Source organism: Genypterus blacodes, unplaced genomic scaffold (assembly GCF_046128005.1).
Source record: "Genypterus blacodes isolate CSIRO-AG114 ecotype Tasmania unplaced genomic scaffold, CSIRO-AGI_Gbla_v1 ptg000053l_1, whole genome shotgun sequence".
NCBI classification, from domain to species: Eukaryota; Metazoa; Chordata; class Actinopteri; order Ophidiiformes; family Ophidiidae; genus Genypterus; species Genypterus blacodes.
In genome coordinates, this window is record NW_027466865.1 from 5593796 (window position 1) to 5611011 (window position 17216).

A 17216-nucleotide genomic window follows, 5' to 3' on the forward strand; every position below is an offset into this window, starting at 1 on the left:
GTCACCATCAAGCGTCACAGCACGGCAATTACACTTCAACCCTTACAACTCCAGTGTCACTCATGTGAAAATGTATTTGAAGAAAATATTTTCCGAGGAATTACATATCTTCTTGTTGTTGATACGTTATTGATTTTATTCACCAGCTCCTGTGTTTTTACTGTCTTTGGCTATACTGTATCATATACCAGATCAAATGTTGGAGCTAATTATTATTATTAGGATTATTATTATTTGAATATTCGAATAGGTTACTCAGGTAGCTGTTTGATTTTCTGTAATTTTTTTCACCAAAACATCATGTTGTGCTTATTATATGTGGCGATGTACAAAAACAGACAGAAGCAGACAACTTTATGAGTCAGACAATAAACTAATGCAATATTGCACAAACTAATACAGTATTGCATGTAGTTCCCAGTTTATTTTGAGAATTCTGAAAATCTGAGGATTATCATACATTGCGAGGAAAGATGGGAAGGGAGTATGGAAAACAGAATCAGCCATAGCTAGAAATAAATTAATTGATAAGTAAGTCCATTAGAAAAGAAAAGAGAGATTTTGTATTGCCAGTAATTATTGATTTTTGCACATTTTATTGCATTTGATAGTTTGTTTATTCCTCATCTGTTTCTATTTATGGCTGATTCTGTGTAGGACAGGCAAATGGGATACTTACATTCACATTTTTCACATATGTATTTTTGCACTTCAAAAGCTTCTCAGGCTCCTTTATCTGAAATGTTCTACGTTTGGAGAATATCTTGTAAATGATCCAACATGAAATTGAAAACAGGGATAAAAATAAAACAGCATCATTTCCCCTCAAACTTAGCTGGGATGGCAACATTTTATCTTATTTCATTCAAAGGGCTTACAAAAATAAGTCCTAAACTTAACTGTGCATCTGACTTTACCATTAGAACAACATATTCAAAGACAAGACAGTTTTAATACTTCAAAATTGACTCACAAACATGAAACAGTACTAGGCCTCTAAGTAGTAAACTTGTTCAGTATTTGTAGATTGTGAGGTGAACATTTTTGCAAGCACCTTTGAGATCATTTACAATGCACAAACGTGAAATGCAAACTAGTCAACACTGATCAATTTCAACAGAATAAGACAGGTCACTAGACTGGGAAACTTCATCCTCCTCCTCTCAGCCACACAGTTAAAGTAGAATTGGCCCCTCTTGCTCACATGCCAAGTCACCAGTTAATGATGTCTCGGACGTGCCCCCATAGCTTGGTGATCCACAAGTTAACCCCAAGCTCTGTTAAGTATTGAAGCTCTGGCATCAACATCTTACGGCACAGTTTCCTGTGTGCCTTGTCCACATTCTTCTTCAGGTTATAGCCCATGATGGACTTCTCCCCAATGGGCTGCCAGGGCTGCATGGCAGTCTCTTGGATGCTGCCCGCCTCTACAGCACGACCCCCCTCTATGCAGATGGCTGCCATCTCTGCATTCTTCCTCCGGAGTTCTGCCACATCCTGAGCCATACGCTGTCTTCCATACACTTCCACTTTCTTCCAGAAGGTCTCATTGAAATGTCGGTATAGCTTCCGATCAATTGCATTCCACTCTAGGGCCCTAGCCCTGAGTTCAGGGGTAAGTTTGGATACAGTGGAGCCCTTTCGGGCATTTAGCTTAAAGAAAAGTAGGTCATCCATCTCCCAGCAGAGGGCATCCTTAAGCAGAATGAGCGATTCTTCAAAATATTCAACCAACATGACCAGCTGAAAACGGTTAGTGATGGATTTGATGCCCTCCTCTACCCTTTGATCATCCAGCTCCAGATTGTTGTCCAGTCCAAAGTCGAAGAACAGCAGATTCTTGAGGTAGAAAGAGTTAAAGCCCACAGGATCAAAGTAGTGATGCGGTTCACGTAGAAACTCAGTCAGCTTATCGTCCCCTGGTATCCCCCAGGTGAGAGGCACCAACCGGCCAAAGTAGTGGAAGGATGACTCAAAAAGCTCTGCTGGGTCTCGCAGGATAGTAATGTAGGACGTATCTATAGGGAGCAGCTTGGACACTTCAGGTGCATTGAAACGCATGTGATTACAAATGATATTGAAGCACATTCCAGGCCTGTAGTCTTTGACCTGAGAGCGCTGGAAAGGAGAGGGATAGAAGAAATCATTTCTGCTGTCAGGGAAGGCAAATTTGAGGCGATGCTTCTCTCCAAAACGAAAAAGGATGTTTAGGAAGGTGCTGCTGGCTGTTTTGTGGGTTTTCATGAACATGATATCCACTTTAGGGGTGCAGAGGCCAGTCTGGCCTGTGGTTTGCTGTGAGCTGTTCATGGCTTGCTTGGTGTGTAACTGGACTGGGCGGTGGGCACAGGAGTAAGGCACTGGCACCCTACAGAGACAAAAGACTCACAACATAAGTGTCAATGTCATTTACTGCCAAGGATACAATAAGCAGCCTATGTTAAGACACATTCTGACTCAATGCAAATGGAATATAGCCAACAAGAAATATTGTTTGTCCACTGTCTCACAGAAAATTCCAGCAATCGTTTGATTTCCCTCCACATCTCCGTGAGCGGTGCAGCTATTTATCATTTTATATGCAAATTACAGCCACATCAGCTAAACGTGTTGTATTGTAGAACAGAGTGAGGAGACTTACTCGGGCAGATTGAAGTGGACCTGTGGAGCAGAGAGGCAGTAAAGCAGGATCATGCAGCTGGTGAGGAGGGAACCAAGGACCAGGCCTTTGCACACGGACCTCCACTGCCTCCATTGCTTGCCAATCATGGTCCAGCGGAACAGAAGATCACCTTGAAATACAGGAGATCATCACCATCTTCACAGTAAATGTAACTTGCTTTGAGAAGAAAGTTCAGTCAGTTTATCTGACATTATACACGTTAGGGTTCTGGGGACCCTTAATTTAAAGTGTCCGAGTAGAGACGCGCAGCTCCACTGACACACTTTTAACACTCAGCCTAATTTGATTTGGTCGTGCTCTTCATAAACATTTAAACACGAGGTGTCGTTAAAATTGTGATGAGAGTTACAAAATGGTATCTGTGACGTGAAGCGGTCCCCCTGTGTCTCTCACCTGTCCTCCATATGAATAATGCAATCCTGTGGAAAGTGATACAGCACCACACACACCCCCTGCAGTCTGTTGTAAGGCGAGCCTCAGGCTGACTCAGCAACACGAGTAGCAAGAGACTTGAAGCATAATTTGACCCAAAGTGACCTCCATACAGAGTCGCTCATTATAAAGCTCATTATTTAAAAAAAAAGAGCCACCTGTGAACATTTCTTTCTTTTCTCTCCCTCCCTCTCTCTTTTCCCTCTTTCTGTTTAAAAAAAACGATCTCTAGCACCTCCCATAACTGTAGGCTCATTGTCATGTCTAAGGCTTTCTTCTATGAAAATATATCTAAAGTCCCCAGCATTTATTAGCACTTTTTGTTTGCATTTTATTTGCATTTTTCTTTTTTCTATTTTCTTTTTGCAAATTCTTGCCCGCAGAAGACAATGAGCTGCTGAACGTTGTCTTGCAGTAGGAGGCAATGCAATGCAAAAGATGAGCATTAATTACACTTCATGGTTGCAAATGGCAGGATGAGTGGGTTGATAGAGATTATGAAAGGATTAATCCTGATATTTACCACAGATTAGGTATTTGTGGTGCCAAATATACTCAACAACCTTTTGCTTTACTGCTCGGGATTGGATTTCTTTTTAAAAAACTCTATGAAAATTAATTCTGTGGTTAAAAAACAACATTCTGCTCATTGTTATTAACCCAAGCAACATACTCTTTAATATGGACATCCTAAAAATGTTTTAATCACCATAGAATTCTGTTTTGCCTCAGAATGTGTTTCAATATTTTCACAGAAGCCTAAACCCTCTAACTCTAAGACAATATATGCTGTTATATTGTGCAGGCAGAGGACAGTTACAAGATCATAAATGGGTGCCTTATCTTCTCAAATGGTAACAACTTTTGGATAAGAACACACTGGAAAAAAATCACCATACTTTGCATAATAACGCATTATTACAGGGACACATGCTTGAATATAGTGGATCTTCACGGGATGCATGAGATCTGATATGGTCATGTGAATGTTTTACTGTTCGGAGTATAAACAGTAACAGTGGATTTCTTCTTTACAGGGCTCCCATTTGTAAACAGGAATTGTAATGCATCAATGATGAATTAGAGCCATATGGCTGCTGCTTAAACTGCTCTTTCACATCCTAAAAATGAGTCAGACCTTTTTAGACAAAGCCAGATCTGTTGTGAATGCTCTACAGACAACAGCGAGAAGTCTTTATCATGATCTAGAGGTCCACTGAATGTCTGAGGTCTTGTTTAATTTTGCCTCTAACTGTTGCATGAGCCATGAACTGCACAGTTACAGTTGAGGTTCAGCCTTATCGTCCGAGCATTGTACAAACACTGCTCGCCAAACACAGCTAAACGGGCTATTTCTGCCCTTTGTCTGGGCTGCATGAAGGGCCCATTATGGTGACATGTGAGGGAGCTTTCTCTCTGCCATCTGAAGCCTCTGTGACGGGCTGGACGGTGCAGGGCGAAATCTGCCTCCACCTTCTGAGATCAAGCAGGGAGGCAATACATTTTATGAAGTTAGGTATTATTCCATTGTTTGAAAATGAAACAAATATGCCTGAGTAAACTTCTATATGTGTCCTTGTCCATGATTCCAATAGCTCACTCACCTACTTTGTCTAACAGTCCACACAAAGTTACAGTTGACCGGCAAATGTTTGCACTGTGCAGTATTGTATGACTTCAGATGAAGATCAGAGACATAAAAGAGAGCCGGTAATTATACTGAGTTAACCACTGGGCTTTCTTCAACTATTGGAAACTATCTTAAGAGTTTAATGTGCCAAATTCCAGAGAAAATATTGAAAAAGTCCTTACCCTCATGCATAAATCCAAACAGAAACTAAAGCAAGTGTTTCTTGTCCGGGAGCGCTGCTATGAGTGACCGATCATCAGCATTTTCCTTTAATTCCAGATGACTAGCAGAAGCCTGAACTCTCTCCCACAGCTCTTCCTCTGTCAGATCTTGACACACACATTGCTGTTCACGCAGCACAGTCCAGCACTCCTTTCATCCCCAGTGCTGCCCAGCACTGTAGATCTGACTCATCTGGTAAGTGCTCTGCTTCTCCTCTTTCCCTCCTTACGTCCGTATGCACACCTGATGCCACCTGGCCTCCACCCTCACCCGTTCCCTCCAATTTCAATTCCAGAACTGATCTCGCTGAATTAAGCACTGCAGGGAGGCTCATAGCCGCCCATGACGTCAGGATCTCTGTCAGGGGACGCACTCTTGTCACTGAGTGTAAGACAGGAAGGGAGGGAGTGAGGAGGGGGGAGCAGTCTGTATAGTGCCTATTCTGTGACTACATACAGAGGGCTATTGAGTGCAGACACTGAAGTCTGAGCTGCAAGCTGATAGGAGGGGTGGAAAACGGCATAAAAAGAACAAATGCAGAAAGCCAAAGCACAAAGGCCTTAATTGTAACACTTGATCAAGACTGCTCTTTCTCTGTATTGTTTGACATGCTGATTTAGCAATCTGTGTCTATATGTATGGCATTATTAGAGGAAGGTGCAAAGAACTGTAATTAATTTGTGCACTGGACTCCAAATATCTAAACAAGCCAAGCAGCCTGCAAGCTGTGGATAATATAAGTGACAATACCAGATAAAGAGCTACACACTCAATCATTTTCTTTATACACGAGGTTTATGTCTTCTATTAACATTTATTGAGTTTTATAGACATATAAAGCTAGGGAGGAACTCATAACGCACAAACCTTAACCGAAGGACTTCAAGCTGTTTTCTTTTGGCTACATAATGGTGGTAATTGCATGTTTCTCTCAGTTTGGTGCTGTAACTCTTTGGACCTGACATCTGTGTGGAACCATCCCTGTCCACCAGACCTTCATCTGGATCTGCACCAGATCACACTATTTGGAGATCATCCAGGACCTAGATGATCTCCCAATATGTGAAGAGAAAATAGTTGACACATAAACACCTAGGGCTTCTGGAAAAAAAAAGGTCAAAATGTTAAAACATGCTCCATCTTGGACAGCTCACCACTAAAAGTGTGTTTTTCCATAAACCAGGTTCAACCTGCCCGCCAAGTTTCATAAAAAACAATTCATAACTTGGTAATCAAACAGACCAAGATGAAAACAAAACTTCTTTGATGGAGGTAATCATGAATATAATTAAAACAAGTACAAACAGCACTTTATTTGCACCATCTGCTGCATCACAAGACGCTTCAACAGAGAACAAAATGGACAGGAGCGATGAGTCCATTTGCATCTGTGTGCCAGGATGCAGCAATATGTGGCCTCACTCATTACAGTACGAGTGATTTTGCTCTCTCAGCAAACAGGGAGAGAGCATAGGGAGCGTGCCGCTCATCCCACCATCACGTCCAGCTACAACACTGCCGCTTTTGTTGAGCAGGGTGCGTCTCGCCCGCACGCACCCAGAGTGCCAGGCTGAGAGCAGGACGGGTGGGCATGCGTGGAATGCAGATCGGCCACAGGGGAGAGTGGGGACGGGTGGAGGGGCTGGGGTCACTTAGTGAATGAAGAGATTGAGGAGTGGAGGCACACAGCGATCAGTGGGGTCTCATGCTCCTTCGTCATTAACGCCCACTAGCTACGCACAGACTAATCGCTCAGGCTCGCACTGTCGACACTACAGTGACCTCTGCCCACTTAAAAGATGTGAACTCTTGGGTCTTGTGAGGTTTCATTCCTCCTTTCTGAACACAGATCCCAGTGGCAGTGTGAGGAAACAGCAGACAAAACCAGATGCTAGAAATTTCATTTTTATTCTTATACTGTTACAAGATCATGACAAACAAACTCCATTGTTAATAGTTTTTACTTTAAAACACACGTTTCCAACAGTGGGGGATATTCATTGTCGACCAATGGCAGAGTTCATACAAACTGAATAAAGACAGACTGTCCCATTTATGTGAGACAGTTATTGATCCACATCCTGTGTTCCAGATAGAACGTTCACACAGGTCACACAGCCACATCACTGACAGACCAGTGAGGCTTCGTGCCACATACGTGAGTCATGCATTCTACCTCATGAGGCTGAGCACCGAGTCAGTCTATGGAAAGTTAGCAATTACTTGGCCTTCTTCTTCTTCTTTGCTTTCTCAGTGTCATCGTGGGCTTTCCTCTTAGCAGCCAGCTTGTTTGCCTGTAGAAGGAGAGTGAAAGGAGTTAATGAGCAGCTGGGACGACAAAACCAAACTGTCCTCCAGGTGTGTTTTTCTGAGAGGACAGTGACCTCTGAGGGTCATGGCTGGGTTTACATGTTCCACAGCCTTCACAGCCTTCACAATAGTGTTCAGCATTATCAGCTACAGATAAGCGGGCACATACGTACGTGGTTAAAAATGTAGCAATGTTAACATTTGGCGTCAAACAGTCTTATCTGACCCACGTGTTTATATTAACTCTGAACTAAATCGGGACAAACCTCTCGGATCTTTCTCTTCTTTCCAAACATAATCTTGTCGTAAAGGTACTTCTCCCTTTTCTTCATCATCATGATGGCCAGGCGCTTCTCCTCTGCTTTCTCCTCCTCCTCCAGGCGAGTTGCATTTTCTACCTTCAGTTTGCCTGGTGTCACCTTCACCGACAGAGCCTGAGGGGTTAATGAATGGTTAATGGTTCATTTTTTTAGAGAGTCAGACAGCTGAATGTACTTCAGATGTTGTAATAGGATATTTTTGCATTTGTTGCATTGCAACATTTAAAAGGAGGTGGTCTGATCTTGTGGTGCGTTTGCTTTACCTTTCCCTGAGATCGCTTCTCTTCCATCTTCTTCAGGTTGGTCTCTTCTGTTTCATCCTCCTCATCTTCCTCTTCCTCATCCTCCTCCTCCTCGTCATCTTCCTCTTCTTCTTCATCCTCCTCTTCTTCCTCCTCCTCCTGCTGTTTGCCTGCTATGGTGATGTGATGAAATGAAAATCAATTTTGTGTTTGTGGTTATGGAAGCTATGAGCACAGATTCCCGGGCAGTGCCTCTGTTCCTACCAGCTTTTCCTCCCTTCTGCAGAGCCATAATCTTTAGTTTCTCTGGAGGCACGTAGTCTCCATCCTTCTCCTCCACGAAGGGGGACAGGTGAGGAGGCAGAGTCACTCCCAGGAAGTAGTCTTCCACGGGCAAGAGGATTTTGGCATTGACACAATCGTACACCCACTGTGGCTGGATGTAATACCTGAAACAACAAGTGAAACAAAGAGCGAAACAACACTTTTATTTCAATGTGGCGGTTGGAAACTTTAATGGTGGATGACATATAAAGGCAGAGGACAATAATCATGGCCGCAGCTTTTGTACATGGAGGACTCAGGGACATAAACTGCAGATGCTTTCATCAGACATTTGCCTTGGAAACACTCTGCGTTACCTGTTGATGTACTGCTTGTCCATGTTGGGCCGGTCCACAATGTGATGAGTGACAGTCTCATCCGTCACCTCGTACGTGCCGCCGATGCACACGGACTTATCCCAGGACACCTCGCCTCCGAAACACCTGAAAGGCAGCAAGGCAACGCACACCAGTTAAGGACTTGAGGGTCATACGGAGGGACCAGTCGCCTCCGAGTGACAGAATCTCACCGCAGACGCTCTCACGCACCTGATGACGAAGGCCAGCGACTCTCGGGGGACTTCTCTGTTCAGGAAGAACTTCAGTCCATCAAAAAGCCTCTTCTGAACATCCTGTTCCTTCTGCTCCTTTTCACGAGCTTCCATCTGTTCCATGTCCTCCTAAAGAAACAATATGGGGGGGGGGGGGGAAATCAGAGGAGAAATTCTAGCAATACAACCAAGTGAAGACGCTTAAATCATACAGAAATCACTTTGAACACCTGTCAAGGAACAAGAAACAAATCCCCATTTAGTGAGGAAGAATCTAAAATGTTGCGAGAAGCCTAAAATACCAACACCGCAGAATTGTTTAAAACGACTTTAAAGCTGTATTGAGAATGGAACACATGATCAATGTTGAACAGTGACTTGAGAACCTCATGCCAATTTGGCAAAACAAGCTGACAAACAGCATCCATGGCAACCAAACACGGCGCTGTAATCCCCAGTCTCACACCTCTAATGGCAGATATTTGACCTCTCACCTCTGCCTTCTGAGACCAATTACCTTCACAGCAATTAAGTCACTCGTCTCTACTCTTCAATGACATCAGTACGAGTCATGAAAGTGATGTAGCTGTTTGTTTGTCTTCACGTGTGAAGAGTTGTGGTGGTGTGTGTGTGTGTGTGTGTGTGTGTGTGTGTGTGTGTGTGTGTGTGTGTGTGTTTTTTTGCTGACCCCCTCTGTAGGGAACTGGTCCACTTCAGCCTCTTCCTCCTCTGTGGTGGAAACGGCCCGGGCCAGGCTGGCACTCAGGGCCGACAGTTTCTGCACCACAGCCAAACACAAGACGATTGATTAGATTTGTTTTGACAAGTTTGTTGCATGTTTAAGTATTTTAAAATGAGGATAATGATTCAGTGAAGGCGAGACAAAGACTCTCACCTCTAAGTAGCTCTCTGAATTCATAGCGTAGTCTTCCTCGTGCTCTTCCTTCAGCTCCGACTCGGATTTACTGTCGAACTGGAATAAAAGGACGACATTAAAAGAGCTCAGAATCATTTATGATCTCTACGTGAAACTACAATGCAACATTTTCTTTTACGAAGAAGAGTAGTTTCAGTTTTTGTCCGAAAAAAACCCCCAACAAATGAAATTCCAGCAAATGTTGTTCCACTTAACGCTGTGCCTCAGATACCTTTGGCGGGTAAACCAGATTGAGGGAACTGTAGATTCTGAAGTTGACGAAGCCCAGCAGGGTGGTGTACATCTCTGTGAACGTGGCCATCACTCTGTAGTCCACATCTGTAGGGTGCTGGGAGAGCAGGAGTGGATTAAACGGGTGGGAACAAAATAACACCCAGGCCACGCAACACTACAGCAACACGAGTCCTGGCTGCACCTGATCCTGGTGCAGGGTTTCAGAGGCTCTGTTGATGCGTCCATGAGCTCCTCTGGCTCAGGAAACAGCACACATGCCCCCTGCTTTGATGGTGCGCTTAAAGTGGCGTAGCCTGAGATCATTAATACATCTAAGCTTAGTTAAGTTTAATTAGCAAGATTTCTTCATCGTGTTGTTGTTCCCAACATTTATAATTCAAGTCACCCTCTCCTCTTCTGTAATTAACTGTTCTAAACTCATCTGTGAGTTTTGAAGTAGTAAAGTGTAACAACCACCAGAGCCCAATCACAGCGGCTGCTGCCTGTGATCACCTGATCCTCCGGCTGATGGACTGAAATGTTTACCACAATAAAGAAACCCTGATCCATCCCACGTCTCCAACAAACTAACAGACAGAGCAGCTGATCTCCTGTATACTGGACTCACACACCGGCGTGTTCACATCATGACAGCCATAACACCTGACAGCTCAGTTTTAGGTTTGCATTTCATCATGCTGCACTTACATCGTGTGCGAACTGGTAGGGCACCAGCCATGTGATGAGCTGCCCCATGGCCTCAGCTTGGTAATATATGCCCTTGATGGAGATAAAAACCTACCAGAGAGAGAGAAATGTTTAGAATATAAGATGTATAAGTACACTTTTACATCACAACCACACAGATCTTTTCATGGCAGTGACAAAGAAAGAATGGAGCGTAGTTGCGGCTGTGAAGTGCAACCGTTTACCTTTCTGAGAGAACGAGATGTAATGACCAAGTTCATCCACTCCACAGTGAGGCGTCTGCACAGCTGGATGGTCTGGACGTGGCATTTTCCTGTGCGGGCAAACGTGGAGAAGAGGAAGCACATGCACAGAGCGTCATCTATGTCACGGAGAGCGTCGATGAAGGAGGGGTACCTGCCACACAGAGGGGGGCACCAAAGAGTCAACATCACCTGTCACACTCATACATTGGACCATATGCATATGATGTTTGAAGTTGCGGCCTCCTGTTGAGCAGCAGATCTTATGGTCTCACCTTTCTTTAATGATGTGGTCCAGTTTATACGACGGCTTATTCTCCCTCAGTCTCTCCACCGCTGACCATTCTGTTTTTCCATAAGCCTTCCTAAGCTTGCGTACAAATACCTGTTCAAATAAAACATGAGAACACACACACATTGTCAAACTGCCTTTAAGTGCCATTTACAGGCTTATGCAGGAGCTGAGCATAGGTTTAAGGAATCCAGCCAAAAATATAACAATGGCTGAGCAAATCAACGAGGCAGCCACAGGCATGACTGCCAAAGTTACCTTGTAGTCTCTGAACTTGCCAACAATCGGCTCATGCAGAAGGAAGCGGATGTCTTTGACCAAGTAGAAGGTCCTTGGGGCGGTGGAGCCCTTGTTGACCTTCTTCTTATGCTTGGGCTCATGAGGGTAGATGCCTTTCAGGATGCAAAGCCGCCTAGAAACCAGAGGGAGAGCAGGACATTTAGAGATGAACATAAGCAATCTGTTAAACAGCATTCTCTGTGAATTAAATAAATAAAAACAGGCGGAGGGTCAGAAAGCCTGTGTGTGAACGTGACCTGTACATAAGAACAGTTAACAGCTCATCAGAGACACAGATCCTGATACGGGACCATCGCTGTACCTGAAATCTGGAAGGCTGAGCTGTAACTTCTTGCGTGCTTTGTTTCTGGTGATGTAATTGGTGGCAGAGCCCCTCTCGAACTGGAAAACAACGATAAACACTCACATTTAAGTCGGCTGACCACACAACGTCCATTAACAGCTACGTTATACAGATGCTACTACTTCAAATTCCGTCATCTATCCATCATTTGTCCTGGTTTAATAAAACAAACGTTAGCTAGCAGCTAAAGTTAGCCACACAGAAAACGGAGTTCGAGTTACGATCTTGACACTATTCACACGTCGACATTTACCTTTTTCTTTTGAAGCCCCCCCATTTATAGGTTTCTGAGACGTCCCGCAGCAGTTTAGAAACGCTTAACTGTCTGGAATGTACACCGCAAAGATGTAAACACGTTGCTTCCTAAAGACACGGAACCCTGTCGGATGCACGTGTGGCCTGACATGCGCGGAGCAGCAAGGACCCAGCTGTAATGGCTGTCCCTATCTATGCCTGAATAGAAATTAGGCCTGCAAAACACCGCGGACGCGAGGTCAAGACAACAACAACAACGACAAAGACCACGACAATAATAATGATGAAAAGTACAACAACAATGACAACAATAAATCATAAACCACAAATAATAACTAATAAAAATAACGATAATGATAATAATGGATGAGGAAGAAGAAGAAGATGATGATCACCATCAACCTCATTATTATTGAATTGATTATCATGAATTGAATTAATTAAGACCTATTAGATCTAATCATAGAGTTTCAGAATCATCAGAAAGAAGTGACTTAGAATGGATTCATGCGAAATTGGTAAACCTAATTTGCAAATGTGATTTTCAAACTTCTGCAATTGTGTGGTTTGGTTACAAGTATGTAACCCACCACAAATAGACTCCACCCCCACCCCCCACCCCCCCATCCTTGCTCTCCTCAGCACCAGAGAGGTATGAGACAGACTCACAGACGAGCTGAGGACACACAGAGAGAGAGACCGGATCCAGAGCAACAGAAATAGAGAGAAAGAAACTCAACATTACAGACAAGATGTGCGAAATATTTTATATGTTCACCATGGGAGTACGGGTGTTTGTAAAGGATTATTTTCTTGGTTTTTGGGACTATGAGACCCCAAAAGTGATGGTGGTTAAAAACAGAACCCTTGGAGTCATTTACAGAGGGGTCCAGTTCCTGGTGATGACCTATTTCGTGTGGTAAGCTTTGACTTGATGTTTTTTTTGCATGACTATATATAAGGAACAATCGTTTTAAGTAGTGTGGTGGTGATTTTATGTCTTGTGTCAGTGATTTGCGCTGCCTTTAGGATTAACAGCAAAGTATTAAACTGCGCTCTTGGACCACAAACAACATAATTGGTAAACTTGATTACCTTGTCTCTTGAAAGATCTGAAGCGGGCCAATAGAGGCAAACACGCACTTTAGATTGACGTCATCCCGCTTCAAGTTATCTTAAATACATTGAATAATTGGCTACATTAGAATCCATTATACATTACAAGTACATTACAAGAGTATACAATGTCGAATATTCAATAGTTTGTATAATAAGTAAAGCTATTGCACTGTTTCTGTGTACTGTACATAATACTGTGTATATTTCTGTTTGAATGTGCATGTACATGTATATACACATAGATTGTAGTATGTTATTCAGGCTCTGCCTCCATTACTGAACATGTTATTTGATCATGTATATACACATAGATTGTAGTATGTTATTCAGTCTCTGCCTCCATTACTGAACATGTTATTTGATCATGTATATACACATAGATTGTAGTATGTTATTCAGTCTCTGCCTCCATTACTGAACATGTTATGTGATCAGGGGAGAACCACTGTCAGATATTTGTTTTTTTTAAAGGCCTAAATTGATTTTCAAATAATAAATTGTGAGATTAATGATCATATTTTCTTTGCTTTTTCAAGAAGGATGACAAAATCAGGAGATCACAATAAATCAATTTGTCATGATACAAGCTGTGGCGTTGTTAAAGTCTTAATCATTCCTTAGGTATGTCTTCATTAGTCAGAAAGCATACCAAGAGAGTGAAACTCGCCCAGAGAGCTCCGTCTACACTCGGATGAAAGGCACAGCAGTTCATGGAGATCACATCCTGGACACGGTGGAGTACGCTCGGCCCTCGGAGGTGAGACCACACCGACACACTGCAGTGGGATGAACCCTTGCATTCCACAATCATCTCTGCTGAGCAACATTTGCTTTCCCTTTGTAGGGTGGTGATGTGATCAGTACCATACTGAGACGGGAAGTCACGTACGATCAGATGCAAGGAACCTGTGCAGAGGTATGAGGTCAAGGAAAGCTTGCGCACACACAAACACACAATCATGACTGGACCCTCAAAATGTCTTTTTCAGTACTACAGCAAATCTGCTAATATGCAGTTAAGGGAAATGTAATCAAAGTATATCAGTTACACTGAGCACTCTCAGGAAATCATTCTCCCATGACCGAGAATCTGTCTTGTTTTGCTTCAGCATTACTCTGTTGCCAATGCCAACTGTACGAAAGACTCAGACTGCGTCGCAGGGGAAGTTTACTTTGAAGGCCATGGTTACTTATTTCATTACTTTCATTACTTACAGACATATTTTTGTTTTTGCCACAGCATTTCTGTGCTCATCATGTTTTTCCAACAGGCAGGAAAACAGGGAAATGTATTCCCTACTACAACCACACCTTCAAAACCTGTGAGATCCAGACCTGGTGTCCTATTGCAGAGTATGCTGCAGTGCGGTAAGCAGGTTATGCTTTCTCCACGCCAACATGGGCGATCACATCCAGTTCATTTAGATTGAAATCAACTCGTAAAGTCTAAACTGGCTGTAGATGTAGAATCTCTTGTTTGGATCAATACTTGGGTTAACATTTTTTGGATTTACACACTATATCTTGGAGAATGTCCTGAGTTTGTTTGGTTCTGTCAATAACCTTGTCAACGTGTGTCTTAAACCCAGATGAAATGCTTAAATCTTTGCATGACAAACACTTCTGCAGCAGCTGGAATATTCTTTGTTTTCAACAGAGAACCATCACTAGTCGAGGCCATCAACTTCACTGTGTTCATTCGGAACTCGATCCACTTCCCGAAATTTCAAGTGTTGAGGTAACACACACACACACACACACGCACGCACACGTGCACGCGCACATGCACACACACACACACACACACACACACACACACACACACACACACACACACACGCATACACACACGGTGCAGAGATTCAGAAGAACCCCCTGTTCTTATTTTCATCAGAGGAAATATCAAGGAGGCCACAAACAAACGCAGCATCAACAAATACCTCAACAAGTGTCTGTACGATGAGGAGAAAGAGCCCTACTGCCCAAACTTCCGCTTGGGCTTCATCGCAGATCAGGCGAGGGAGAAGTTCAGCGAGCTCTGTCGGACTGTAAGCACACACAACACGCATCTTTGAGTGTTTACAGGGTCGGAAAATGAGGAATCCCTCGCTTTACTTTGTTCATAGCATTACTCACTGGAGAAAGCCAGATACCTTTCAAGCAGTGAGGAAGATATGATTGTTGTTGTTTGTGGTCAGGGAGGAGTCATTGGGGTTTTCATCAACTGGAAGTGTGACCTAGACCTGGACCCCTCACACTGTAAGCCCACGTATTCCTTCCGTCGTCTTGATATGCGAAAGGATTTGCCCAACTCTGGTTACTACTACAGGTGAACCTCAAATCACTTATCTGCGTTGTAGATATTCACTTTATCGAGTCATGAATAATTTCTCTTATTGCCACCCAATTGTCCAGGTTTGCCAAGTACTACAGCAAGGACGGGGTAGAGTCACGGACCCTCATCAAGGCCATTGGAATCCGTCTGGATGTCATAGTTCATGGACACGTGAGTAACATCGCCGCTACTCACTGCTTACTTCATTTTCAGCTTGATCATAATTATTTTTTCATCTTTGCAGGCAGGTAAATTCAGCCCCATCCCGACTATCATCAGCACCGTCACCGCTATGACATCTGTGGGGATTGTGAGTTTTCACGGAGTTCCCTTTCAAGTTGAACACTATGACACTCCTCACAATCTCTCTCTCACTTCACTCTGTTTCACCCCTCTAGTGTACCATTTTCTGCGACTGGATCATGCTGACATTTATTGATAAGAATGAAGTCTACAGTGACAGAAAATTTGATGAAGTGAGTAATGATACATTTACGATATATATACTGTATACACACACACACACACAACTGATGTAATTTGTGTGTGTTTTTATAAGAAGAGGGATATCTGGTGGCCATAAACAAACCTTATCATATTTTTATCCTCACCCTCTCTAACAAAAAGAGCTTTTGTCCCCCACAGATAAATAAGGAGTCGGCAAAACCCATTTCCACAGAGTTCAGCATCATCAGCAGCTATGGCTCAAACCACTCAGACCTGTCAGACGGTGTGCCGTTGTGATGTCGTCTCTCCCCGTTTCCCGTTTCCACAGTAACCTCTGGCCACATATGCAGATGATCCTCAAGCTGTGGGTCTGCTGCTCCCAGCAGAATCACAGAAACGACTCAAAGAGTGTCTCTAATAACTCCTCTCAGCCTCATTGATACACGGACCTCCACCCTTTCCTTACTGACATGACATGAGATGACAGTAATATTACAAAGTACTTCTGCTGAATAAAACATAAAGAATGTGGTGATATTCTTATTATGAAAACATAGTAAACCATTTCACCATATGGTTATCTACAAACATATAACACCATGGCTTTTTACCCAACAGTAGAAATCCTCTATACACTTTTAATAGACAGAGTTATTTGAAATAATAACTTCTTAAATATATATGTGATAAAATCCCGACCAACTCTTATGGTATTCTGATTCATTGGTGCCATCTTTCAAGCTGCGTTCAGCATAACGAGGATATCCAAGAGGAAAGAGCAAAGAGATACAAGAGCGGAGCAAGGAGCCATAATCCAATAACACTGACATTTCCCATAAAATGGTTTCTCTAACAAGATTGTGGGGGAAGTGTGAATCCATCTGGACTCTTGAGAGCAATTCAAACGTCAATGGTGAAAGAAGACTTCAGAATGACTTCTAATGGGGTGATTATCTGCCATGGTTTGATGGAACACATACACAGCTGCTGGACACTGCACACCAAATTGTACACTCATATAAGCAGAAAAGGGCAATGATGACACAGAATAAGTGATGGGGGGGGGGGGGCATTATTTGTATCAAGCAGCTGTTTTCATTTAAATGTGTATAAAAAAAAGTAATGTTAATAATTAAAATATATGACATAATTGCAGGCATCATTCCTCTGTTGGAGTCATTCCTTGCATGTGTGTGTTGGGGAAGAGTTCTGAAGAGTAAATCTAATTGTCTGAGTTCAGAGTATGAAATGTGATTACTACACGGGGAAGACGCCCATCAGCTGGCAAAGTGAGTCATTTGGTGGACAATGA

The 17216-nt window shown here is 43.1% G+C and overlaps 3 protein-coding genes across 3 annotated transcripts; 1 reads left to right on the forward strand and 2 right to left on the reverse strand.

Moving 5' to 3' along the window:
- Positions 1-270: 270 nt before the first annotated feature.
- On the reverse strand, positions 271-5281 carry gal3st1a (galactose-3-O-sulfotransferase 1a). The gene is made up of 3 exons (XM_076150664.1): positions 4928-5281; positions 2642-2792; positions 271-2368 (listed from the first exon to the last, which is right to left on the reverse strand). The coding sequence occupies exons 1-3, from the start codon at positions 4935-4937 to the stop codon at positions 1213-1215; spliced, it is 1317 nt and encodes a 438-aa protein (XP_076006779.1). The 5' UTR covers positions 4938-5281; the 3' UTR covers positions 271-1212.
- A 1631-nt stretch (positions 5282-6912) lies between these two features.
- On the reverse strand, positions 6913-12161 carry pes (pescadillo). Its single transcript, XM_076151010.1, has 15 exons — positions 12002-12161; positions 11707-11786; positions 11364-11517; positions 11089-11198; positions 10796-10967; positions 10572-10661; positions 9862-9978; positions 9609-9686; positions 9402-9491; positions 8712-8842; positions 8481-8606; positions 8104-8288; positions 7861-8012; positions 7544-7711; positions 6913-7261 (listed from the first exon to the last, which is right to left on the reverse strand). Exons 1-15 carry the CDS (start codon positions 12023-12025, stop codon positions 7187-7189), a joined length of 1752 nt encoding a protein of 583 aa, XP_076007125.1. The 5' UTR covers positions 12026-12161; the 3' UTR covers positions 6913-7186.
- Positions 12162-12782: 621 nt separating this feature from the next.
- On the forward strand, positions 12783-16385 carry p2rx2 (purinergic receptor P2X, ligand-gated ion channel, 2). The gene is made up of 12 exons (XM_076151130.1): positions 12783-12922; positions 13744-13879; positions 13967-14038; positions 14232-14307; positions 14394-14490; positions 14780-14860; positions 15017-15170; positions 15321-15451; positions 15538-15628; positions 15702-15767; positions 15856-15933; positions 16103-16385. The coding sequence occupies exons 1-12, from the start codon at positions 12783-12785 to the stop codon at positions 16199-16201; spliced, it is 1221 nt and encodes a 406-aa protein (XP_076007245.1). The 3' UTR covers positions 16202-16385.
- The last annotated feature ends 831 nt before the right edge of the window (positions 16386-17216 follow it).